The sequence below is a fragment of the Oncorhynchus mykiss genome, chromosome 31 (assembly GCF_013265735.2).
Source record: "Oncorhynchus mykiss isolate Arlee chromosome 31, USDA_OmykA_1.1, whole genome shotgun sequence".
Taxonomy (NCBI): domain Eukaryota; kingdom Metazoa; phylum Chordata; class Actinopteri; order Salmoniformes; family Salmonidae; genus Oncorhynchus; species Oncorhynchus mykiss.
Window position 1 is genome coordinate 16684645 of NC_050571.1, and position 11979 is coordinate 16696623.

Here is an 11979-nt window from a genome sequence, read left to right on the forward strand (position 1 = left end):
GAGTGGACAGGGAGAGGGGAGAGAGAGAGAAGGAGGAAAGGAAAGAGAGGGAGAGAGAGAGGACGGGGAGTCTGAAAGCATGCTGCTGAACCTCCCGCTAAAAAAGAAGCTGGCTGAGTTGAAGACAAAGCTCTTGATAGAACGGGAGGAGAGATAAAGTGAAAAGGAGGAGGAGAGGAAGAGATTGAAAAACAAAGGGATCGAAGGAATGATTGAACTTACTGTGAAGCTGGAAGAGCTCCAGGCAGAGTTAAAGGAACTGAAGAACCGTGGAGGTCTTGTGAAGAACATGGTAGATAAAAACACCTCTCTGACATATCTCACCCTGCACCATGACATCACCTCTAACTCCAACAACAACACCGTTGTCCCTGACTACAAGCTACTACCATCTCCAGACCAGCACCATCTCCTGTGTGAGAATCCCAACCCACAGAACACTGTTGTCTCCCAGGCAACAGCAACAACAGCTGATCTGATCCAGGAATATGGAACTCTGACCAAAGCTCCAGATCTCTCCAGACCTATTGGTGAGGGAGAGACCATTGTGGAGGCCCAGAGGGGTGTGTCTCCCTCAGACCAGGCTGAAACCACCATGGAGCTCCAGAGTAGAGGCCTCTCTGCCTCAGAGCTAGCCCAGGAGGTGGAGCATCTGGGTGGGGAGAGCGCCAAGGAGGCTGGGCGAGCCAGACAGACCCAGGCCAAGCTGGTGGTTCGACAGAGCCAGGTAACCAGGCAGACCCAGCAGCTGACCCTGGCCTTCGACCACCAGAGCAGGCACATCCAGGAGCTGCTGGCAGAGCTGCAGGAGAAGGAGGGCAGTGGCGTCAGGCAGGGACAGGAACTGCAGCACTGTAGAGAAGAACTGGCCACGCTCAGAGAGGAGAAGGAGAGACTGGAGGAAGAGAGACAGAAGGAGGAGCTCAAGGAAAGTAGGGTCACAATAACCCCTCAGCAGGTTGACCATTACACAGATGTACATCAGATCCCCATAACACTCAGAATGAGTCTGCCTCTGGGATAGAAGAGAGTACAGACATAACAATAAAACCACTGAACACTACCCAGGCTTCCTCTGCACTTTGCGATGAGGGAGGTCAGCTGCCCACTCCACAGAAAAATTGTGTCACAGAATTATATTATGTAATCGACAGCACTACCACTCTGTTGAAAATGAGGCAGCGAAGATGGTGGATTCTAAGGCTTCTGCTCAGCCAAGCAGGAGTGAAGAGAGAGTTGAAAACAGAGAAATTCAAATCTGACCATTTAACTGTCACACGTTCTGAGGAGCAGCTGGAACATCCTGAGGTTTCTGGGCTCCAACAGCAACACGTCCGTAGTGACGGACACACCATGTACAGCCCTGCCTTCAGGAGAGCTACTGAAGAGTTCCAGCTATCCCAGAGAGACCTGAGTCTAACCAGGACTGAGAACACACATCTTACTGTAGAGCTGGAGAAAGCTTCCGGTCCTACCAACAAACAACAGTACACCAGTGGACAGGGTCGAGAAGAGAGTCTGGCTGAAGAGCTGCGGTCTCTAAAACAGAAGAACGAACAACTGGAACTCAAACTTCAAGATGTTGCAACCACAGACAGAGAAATTAGTTTTGTCAGTAACACAACACTACCAGCCACCTGTGAAGACCAGGCTGAAAGAAAAGGAAAGAGAAGGAAAAGAAAAACCCAGAGAGGAGGACAGGAAGTTATCTCCACCTCTGGAGAGCTAGAGCAAATCAGTGACATCATCACCTCAGGACTGGAGGCCACACTGCAGGATGGAGGGAAACCAAAAGACGAGGAGAGAGGGGAAGTAGAGTCTGAAGGAAAGAGAGGAGCTAGGGATGAGGGGAGAGGGGAAGGAGAGGGGGAGAGAGGAGCTAGGGATGAGGGGAGAGGGGAAGGAGAGGGGGAGAGAGGAGCTAGGGATGAGAGGAGAGGGGAAGGAGAGGGGGAGAGAGGAGCTAGGGGTGATGGGAGCGTGGGAGTAGAGAGGGAGAGAGGAGCTGGATATGAGACTCTATTAGACACTACTCCACTGGCTCCACTCCAGATCACCTGCCTAGAGAAGCAGGTAGGTTTCTATACTCTAAATCTTACTGTGAACGTAGTTATCAAAGTTACCATACATACTTGAACAATTTCCCCCCATATCTTAAGCATGTGGTTGTCCAAAAACCCTACTACAGAAGGCTTTATTCGAGCTAGCTATTTTGAATAAATGTATTTTGAATAAATCCTGAATGTTATTTTGTCTCTCTCGCTCTCTCTCTCCTCCTGTCCAGGTGGTGGCGCTGCAGGCTGAACTGCAGTCTCTCTCTGAGGAGAATCAGAGACGGGCTGAGGAGCTGGCAGTGTGGAGGCTGACGGCCCAGACCCCCTGTCTGGAGCCAGAGGACCCCATCGCTGCTCCCCTCAGCCCTGCTCCCCTCAGGCCTGGACACAACACTGCTCCCCTCAGCCCTGGACACAACACTGCTCTCCTCAGCCCGGTACACAACACTGCTCTCCTCAGGTCTGGACACAACACTGCTCCCCTCAGGCCTGGACACAACACTGCTCCCCTCAGGCCTGGACACAACACTGCTCCCCTCAGGCCTGGACAGAACACTGCTCTCCTCAGGCCTGGACACAACACTGCTCCCCTCAGGCCTGGACACAACACTGCTCCCCTCAGGCCTGGACAGAACACTGCTCTCCTCTGGCCTGGACACAACACTGCTCCCCTCAGCCCTGGACACAACAATGCTCCCCTCAGGCCTGGACACAACACTGCTCCCCTCAGGCCTGGACACAACACTGCTCCCCTCAGCCCTGGACACAACACTGCTCCCCTCAGCCCTGGACACAACACTGCTCCCCTCAGGCCTGGACACAACACTGCTCCCCTCAGGCCTGGACACAACACTGCTCCCCTCAGGCCTGGACACAACACTGCTCCCCTCAGGCCTGGACACAACACTGCTCCCCTCAGGCCTGGACACAACACTGCTCCCCTCAGGCCTGGACACAACACTGCAGGCCTGGACACAACACTGCTCCCCTCAGGCCTGGACACAACACTGCTCCCCTCAGGCCTGGACACAACACTGCAGGCCTGGACACAACACTGCTCCCCTCAGGCCTGGACACAACACTGTGACTGTGATCAGGGAGGATGAGCTGCTTCTCTCCTGCACCTCCTATAAACTCTATGGGAGGACCCTGGCCTCAAGGTAATGGTACATTTAGCACTTGTAGGAAACATGTGGTGACAATAATGCTTTTCATATAGTGCTTATATATAAAATATAAACAGTGCATTGGGAAAGTATTCAGACCCCTTCACTTTTTCCACATTTTGTTATGTGTTCAATAAAAAGGTCCTCATTAATCTACACACAATACCCCATAATAACAAAGTCAACAGGTTTTTATACATTTTTGCAACTGTATTAAAAATGAAAAACCGATGTCTTATTTACATAAGTATTCAGACCCTTTATGAGACTCGAAATTGAGTTCAAGTACATCCTGTTTCCATTGATCATCCTTAATATGTTTCTACAACTTGATTGGAGTCCACCTGTGGTAAACTCAATTGATTGGACATGATTTGGAAAGGCACATACCTGTCTGTACAAGGTCCCACAGATGATAGTGCATGTCAGAGCAGAAACCAAGCCATGAGGTCGAAGGAATTGTCCATAGAGACAGGATTGTGTCGAGGCACAGATCTGGGGAAGGGTACCAATTATTTTCTGCAGCATTGAAGGTCCCCAAGAACACAGTGGCCTCCATCATTCTTAAATGGAAGAAGTTTGGAACCACCAAGACTCTTCCTGTAGCGTCATACCCAAGAAGACTTGGCTGTAATTGCTGCCGTCAGGTTTTTTATTTTTATTTTTTCATTTCACCTTTATTTAACCAGGTAGGCTAGTTGAGAACAAGTTCTCATTTGCAACTGCGACCTGGCCAAGATAAAGCATAGCAGTGTGAACAGACAACACAGAGTTACACATGGAGTAAACAATTAACAAGTCAATAACACAGTAGAAAAAAAGGAGAGTCTATATACATTGTGTGCAAAAGGCATGAGGAGGTAGGCGAATAATTACAATTTTGCTGATTAACACTGGAGTGATAAATGATCAGATGGTCATGTGCAGGTAGAGATAATGGTGTGCAAAAGAGCAGAAAATAAAATAAATAAAAACAGTATGGGGATGAGGTAGGAAAAAATGGGTGGGCTATTTATCGATAGACTATGTACAGCTGCAGCAATCGGTTAGCTGCTCAGATAGCAGATGTTTGAAGTTGGTGAGGGAGATAAAAGTCTCCAACTTCAGCGATTTTTGCAATTCGTTCCAGTCACAGGCAGCAGAGAACTGGAACGAAAGGCGGCCAAATGAGGTGTAGCTTTAGGGATGATCAGTGAGATACACCTGCTGGAGCGCGTGTTACCACCGGCGTGTTGCCATCGTGACCAGTGAACTGAGATAAGGCGGAGCTTTACCTAGCATGGACTTGTAGATGACCTGGAGCCAGTGGGTCTGGCGACGAATATGTAGCGAGGGCCAGCCGACTAGAGCATACAGGTCGCAGTGGTGGGTGGTATAAGGTGCTTTAGTGACAAAACGGATGGCACTGTGATAAACTGCATCCAGTTTGCTGAGTAGAGTGTTGGAAGCAATTTTGTAGATGACATCGCCAAAGTCGAGGATCGGTAGGATAGTCAGTTTTACTAGGGTAAGTTTGGCGGCGTGAGTGAAGGCTTTGTTGTGGAATAGAACGCCGACTCTAGATTTGATTTTCGATTGGAGATGTTTGATATGAGTCTGGAAGGAGAGTTTACAGTCTAGCCAGACACCTAGGTACTTATAGATGTCCACATATTCAAGGTCGGAACCATCCAGGGTGGTGATGCTAGTCACCACTAGGTGGCCTAGTGGTTAGAGCGTTGGGCCAGTAACCGGAATGTTTCTGGATCGAATCCCTGAGCTGACAAGGTAAAAATCTGTCGATCAGCCCCTGAGCAAGGCAGTTAACCCACTCTTCACCGGGCCTCGAAGACTTGGATGTGGATTAAGGCAGCCCCCTGCACCTCTCTGATTCAGAGGGGTTGGGTTAATTTCAGTTGAATACATTGTTGGACAACTGACTAGGTATCCCCCTTTTCAACAAAGTACTGAATGCCTAATGTAAAATACTGATACAGTTACATGCTTTCAGAGCATTTAAATGTAATATTTTGTAATATTTTCATTTTTTATTTTTAATACATTTGCAAAAATGTATTTTGCTTTGTCATTATGGGGTATTGTGGGGGGAAAACAATTGAATCCATTTTAGAATAAGGCTGTAATGTAAGAAAATGTGGAAAAAGGGTCTGAATACGTTCTGAATGCACTGTATTTCTATCAATCTGAATGGGGTGTTTGTACTTATCTTATCTACAATGTGTTGGTATCTTGAAATGTAAAATTTACTTCTTTACATTTTTGGGGGGGTCCAGACTGCAGCACTGCAATTCTCTTGAACCAAAGAGTATCCAAAACTCACCCAGAAAGAACAAATCGACATATCACCAAGAGACAGAAAAACCGACCAATGAACTTAGAGATGAAGAAGCAGACATCACCAACGATGTTTACCAAACCTCAGAGCTCCAGAACAAGGCAACAGAGCACGCTAACCAAGATGATCCAGAAAACAAGACCAATCCATACACCAGATCCATCCATACATCCAGAGCAACAGATGAGACCCAGACCAAAGAAATCATCTCAAGGCACCATCTAGACATCATAGAACTAAATGACCTCAGAGAGATCCCCACTCCATCTCTCGCTGCGCCTCAATCCACCGAAGCACAGTCCTCTGAAACCAACCATCCCAGTCACCATCAAGAGCAACCAATCTCCACTGGGATTGAAAATAAAAATCACTGCTCGTTCTGTAGAAAAGTCACCACCACAACCACTACATCAGAGTGGCGAGGGGGGAACGATAGTGGAGACCAAGGGTTAGAGGTTAGGAGCACCAGCTCTCAGACAGAGGGGGGAGCAACTGGAGTCTGGACACCGACACATCCTCCTACTCCAGCCACTCCACCAGAAACACACCAGGTATACACACAGACTGAGGAGGATGAAGTACCCACAGAATCTCCCCCTATGTCACCAGTCTGGATGTCGAAGGCAGAGGGGGACAGGATGTTGTTTTCCGGTTCATTCCCGATCCCAGCCGACCCGGCCCGCCTTGCGGAGCGTTTCCGTCGTAACCGGTGTCAGATGTCTGCAGCGTACGACGACACGGAGTACGAACCCTATGGCCTGCCTGAGGTGTTCATGAAAGGTGAGGAGAGAGGGGATGTTGTGTTTAAACAATAAGGCACAGTAGACTGATGCTATATTTGAATGTCACAGCTAAATCCATTTTATCAATGTACCAATCGGGCTTCAGGTAGAAGCAAAGCACAATTACAGCAGCCATGAAGGTTTTAAATGATATCACTCAAGCCATTGACAAAAAACAGCACTGTGTCTCACTTTTTATTGATCTCTCCAAGGCTTTTGATACGGTTGATCATGCTATACTAAGGCAGAGATTGTTGAGTGTAGGTCTTTCGGAGCATGCAGTTGCATGGTTTGCTAACTATCTGTCTGATAGAACTCAGTGCACTCAATTTGAATGGCTTATGTCTGTTAAATTGTCTGTCTTGAATGGTGTGCCCCAAGGCTCTGGACTTGGTCCTCTATTATTCACTATTTATATAAATGATTTAGACAAAAATGTCCAAAATGCAGAACTTCATTTTTATGCTGATGATACTGTTATTTACTCTTACAAAAGCTTTCCAGAACATGCAAACTGCTTTTTATACTGTTCAACATACCTTGTGTCAATTGAAGCTTATCCTCAATACTGAGGAAACTAAACTAATGGTGTTTTCTAATGCAAGAAATAGACCTCTGAACCTTTCACCTATTACTACCTGTCAGGGCAAGGAGATTGAGGTTGTAACCTCATATAAATATCTTGGAATTTTAATTGATGACGGCCTCTCTTTAAAATTGCATATTCAACAACTTACAAAAAAATTGAAGCTGAAATTGGGATTTTATTTTAGGAATAAGGCCTATTTTTCTTTTGAAGCCAGAATGAGGCTAGTATCAGCTACATTTATGCCTTTACTAGACTATGGGGATATTTTATATATGAATGCTTCCACTCAATGTTTGAGCTCAATTGACACTCTTTACCATGGCACTTTGAGATTTATTTTAAACTGCAAAACCCTTTCGCACCACTGTACTTTGTATACCAGGGTTGGCTGGCCTTCTTTAGTCACTTGTAGAATCAGTCACTGTTATACTTTTATTTACAAAGCCATTTTGGGTTTACTACCTTTTTATTTGGCCATTTTTATTGTTCAGAAATATGGTGGGTACTCTCTTAGTTCGCTGGACTTTATCCTGCTAACTGTTCCAAATGTCCGAACAGAATTTGGTAAAAGGGCATTTATGTACTCTGCGCCATCGTCTTGGAACACCTTACTTCCTGGAATGCATTTCAATGAACAGGTGTCCCTTGTTAAAAGTAAATGTGCGGATTTTGTTTTCTTAATGTGTTTGAGCCAATCATCAGTTGTGTTGTGACAAGGTAGGGGTGGTACACAGAAGATAGCCCCATTTGGTAAAAGACCAAGTCCATATTATGGCAAGAACAGCTCAAATAAGCAAAGAGAAACAACAGTCCATCATTACTTTAAGATATGATGGTCAGTCAGTCCGGAAAATTTCAGGACCTTTGAAAGTTTCTTCAAGTGCAGTCGCAAAAACCATCAAGCACAATGATGAAACTGGCTCTCATGAGAACTGCCACAGGAAAGGAAGACCGAGTTACCTCTGCTGCAGAGGACAAGTTCATTAGAGTTAACTGCACCTCAGATTGCAGCTCAAATAAGTGCTTCACAAAGTTCAAGTAACAGACACATTTCAACATCAACTGTTCAGAGGAGACTGCATGAACCAGGTCTTCATGGACAAATTCCTGCAAAGAAACCACTACTAAAGGACACCAATAAGAAGAAGAGACTTTCTTGGGCCAAGAAACACGAGCAATGGATATTAGACCAGTAGAAATCTGTTCTTTGTTCTGATGAGTCCAAACTTGCGATTTTTGTGTCTTTGTGAGACGCAGAGTAGGGGAATGGATGATCTCTGCATGTGTGGTTCCCACCGTGAAGCATGGAGGAGGTGTAATGGCGTGGGGGTGCTTTGCTGGTGACACTGTCAGGGATTTATTTAGAATTCAAGGTGTCGGGGATGGGCGAGGGGACGGTTTAAACTTGTACTGTTACATTGATGCTGTTGACCCGGATTACTGGTTGCTGCGGAAAAAGGAGGAAGGTCAAAAGGGGGGTGAGTGTAACGGATGTGAAACGGCTAGCTTAGTTAGCGTGGGCGCTAAATAGCGTTTCAATCAGTGACGTCACTTGCTCTGAGACCTTGAAGTAGTAGTTCCCCTTGCTCTGCAAGGGCCGCGGCTTTTGTGGAGCGATGGGTAACGACGCTTCGTAGGTGTCAGTTGTTGATGTGTGCAGAAGGTCCCTGGTTCGCGCCCGGGTATGGGCGAGGGGACGGTTTAAACTTATACTGTTACAAAGGCACACTTAACCAGCATGGCTACCACAGCATTATGCAGCGATATGCCATCCCATCTAGTTTGCGCTTAGTGGGACTCATTTGTTTTTCAACAGGACAATGAACAAGCACACCTCCAGGCTGTGTAAGGCCTATTTGACCAAAAAGGAGAGTGATGGAGGGCTGTATCAGATGACCTGGCCTTCGCAATCACCCGACCTCAACCCAATTGAGATGGTTTTGGATGAGTTGGACCGCAGAGTGAAGGAAAAGCAGCCAACAAGTGCTCAGTATATATGGGAGCTCCTTCAAGACTGTTGGAAAAGCATTCTAGGTGAAGCTGGTTGTAAGACTTCCAAGAGTGTGCAAAAATGTCAAGGCAAAAGGTGGCTACTTTGAAGAATCTAAAATAGAAAGAAAAACCCTTGAATGAGTAGGTGTGTCCAAACCTTTCACTGGTACTGTATTTCAAATGTGATCAAATGTTATCAATTTGCCAAAATGTCAAACTGTTTTTGCTTTGTCATTATGGGGTATTGTGTGTAGATTCATTTAATCCATTTTAGAATAAGACTGTAATTGAACAAAATGTGGAAAAAGTCAAGGGGTCTGAATGCTTTCCTAATGCACTGTATATTATGGTGTGTATGGACAGTATATGATGAGCCTTGACTAGAAAACAGTATATACATATGAAGAGGTTAAAACTGTACGTAAATATAATTAAAGTGACCGGTGTTCAATTACTATTTACATGGGGCAGCAGTCTCTAAGTTGCAGGGTAGAGTACCGGGTGTTAGCCGGCTAGTAACTGTGACTAAGGTTCAGGGCAGGGTACTTGGCGGAGGCCGGCTAGTGTTGACTATTTAACAGTCTGACGGCCTAGAGATGGAAGCTGTTTTTCAGTCTTTCAGTTGCAGTTTTGATGCACCTGTTATGTCTCCGCCTTCTAGATGGAAGTGGGGTGAAGAGGCTGTGGCTCAGGTGGCTGAAATCCTTGATGATTGTCATGGCCTTTCTGTGACACCAGATGCTGTAGATGTCTTGGAGGACAGGCAGTGTTCCCTCGGTGTTGCGTTTGACTGACCGCACCGCCCTCTGTAGAGCTCTGTGGTTGCGGACGGTGCAAATGCTGTACCAGGCGGTGGTACAGCCCGACAGGATGCTCTCAATGGTGCATCTGTAGAAGGTGAGGGTCTTAGGGGCCAAGCCAAATTACTTTAACCTTTTGAGGTTGAAGAGATGCTGTTGCGCCTCCTTCACTACACTGTCTGTGTGGATTGACCATTTCAGTTTTATTTATTTGTAGAATTTTGTAATTTAGCAGATGTTCTTATCCAGAGCGACTTACAGTAGCCAGGGGCCTGACCACCTCCTTGTAGGCTGTGTCGTCCAGCTGGTCTGCACATGCTCTGAGGATGCGGCTTGGGATAGCGTCTGGGCCAGCAGCCCTGTGAGTGTTAACATGCTTACCTTACATTTCTTACTCAGGTCGGCCATGGAGAACGAGAGCTCATGGTCTTTGTGCGGAGGTGGCCCACGTTGGCAGCTCTGTGTTTTCCTCAGTGGGTGAAGTTGTTTAGCTTGTCCGAGAGCAAGGCGTCAGTGAATGCCGACAATCTATAGATGGTTTTTGGTTCTAATAGTCAGTGGGAACAACATCCTCTATGCACTGATTAACTCAGTCACAGAGTCAATGGCCGAATACCCATACTAGCGTACTAAACTGTATGTGAAAAACAAAGTTTTATAGTATGTGAAGTTTCAAAAATAGTACTCATCTAATGCGCGATTGCGTTAACTTCCGCCATTCGTTTTGGTACAGCTGTTGTCATGCTGTTATCAGCTGTCAAACACGTGAGTCGGTGAAGACGAGTGAATTCTACTCGATCAAACGGCAAAATGTGTTTATGTATGTAGTACACTAGTATGTGTATTCGGACACGGCCAGTGTATATGTCAATACTATTCTCAGAGGCAGCCCGGAACATTTCAGTGTGTGTGTGATTGATCAAAACAATCTTGAAGCATAGATTCCGATTGGTCAGACCAACGTTGAACAGTCCTTACCACGGGTGTGTCCTGATTTACATTTCTGCTTATGGGGGAGGAACAAAATAGAGACGTGATCTGATTTGCCGAAGGGAGGGCAGGGGAGGGCCTTGTAGCTGTCCCAGAAGGGGGAGTAGCAATGGTCAGGAGTGCTCGATGAGCGAGTACCACAGGAGATGTGTTGATAAAACTTCAGTTGAGTTTTCCTAAGATTTTCTTTAGTGAAGTCCCGAGCTACAATAAATGTGTCCTCAGGATATGCGGTTTCCAGTTTGCACCAAGTCCAGTGTAGTTCCTTGAAAGCCATTGCGATGTTGGCTTGGGGTGAACACAGCCATGACAATGACCGAAGAAAATTATCTCGGGAGGTAATGCGGTCAGCATTTGATGAGGTATTCCAAATCAGGAGAACAAAAGGACTTGAGTTCCTGTACGTTACCACAGTTACACCATGAGTAGTTAATCACGAAACATACACCTTCTACCTGTCCAAGCCATGGACAGAGAACCCTGCTGGCTGAGTGGACGGCAACAGTATATCCGGAGAACCATGATCCCGTAAAACAGAGTATGTTACACAGCCCCTATGTCTTTTTGGAAGGAGATCCTGCCCTGAGCCTGTCTACTTTATTGTCCAGGGACTCAAAGTTCGCAAGTTCTTGGAAGCGGTGGATGGCATGCACGCCTCCGGAGTCTAACAGCCCACTCCTTGTTCCTCTTCCACGGGGACGGTGACATAGAGCAGCCCCGGGATTAATGGAATTGCCCTGTGAAGTTCAAACAAAGGATCCAATTCAGGGAATTCTAATTTCTGGTCGAAATGCTGGTGAGTGACCACCGATCTAATACCCCATTTGAATAACTCCCAAACTTGCTATGATAGACGCTCAAAGCATCAACCTCTCTAACCAAACCAAATCTCCATCAGATCCTACAGACACCAAAACAGACATAACAGATCTGAGCTTAACCTGCGGGATGGTAACAACCTAGGTCTTCCACCTACCACCACTATTAAACATACCACCTCCCCACTAGCATTGTACAGTGCCTTCAGAAAGTAACCATACCCTTTGACTTACTCCACATTTTGTTCTTACAGCCTGAGTTCAAAAAGTATTTCAAAAACATATTATCACACCCATCTACACACGATACCCCAGAATAACAGTGGAAACATGATTTTAGAAATGTTTGAAAATGTATTGTTCTGTATGGCTTTAGAGGCTTCTGACCTCAGAATTTTTTTTTTAGAAATCCACAAGTCTAGTTCATCCTTGGGAGCAGTTATCAAATGCCTC

General features: G+C 46.2%; 1 protein-coding gene across 1 annotated transcript; it reads left to right on the plus strand.

Moving 5' to 3' along the window:
- Nucleotides 1-208: 208 nt before the first annotated feature.
- LOC118946008 (homeobox protein ESX1-like) lies at nt 209-3248 on the plus strand. Its single transcript, XM_036969675.1, has 3 exons — nt 209-932; nt 1946-2073; nt 2285-3248. The coding sequence occupies exons 1-3, from the start codon at nt 209-211 to the stop codon at nt 3158-3160; spliced, it is 1728 nt and encodes a 575-aa protein (XP_036825570.1). The 3' UTR covers nt 3161-3248.
- Nucleotides 3249-11979: the final 8731 nt, after the last annotated feature.

Coding starts and splice junctions, on each gene's coding strand:
- LOC118946008 (XM_036969675.1), top strand. CDS start 209: ATGATTGAACTTACTGTGAAGCTGGAAGAGCTCCAGGCAGAGTTAAAG. Junction 933..1,945: donor GAAGGAGGAGCTCAAGGAAA/GTAGGGTCACAA, acceptor GGAGAGGGGAAG/GAGAGGGGGAGAGAGGAGCT. Junction 2,074..2,284: donor TCACCTGCCTAGAGAAGCAG/GTAGGTTTCTAT, acceptor CCTCCTGTCCAG/GTGGTGGCGCTGCAGGCTGA.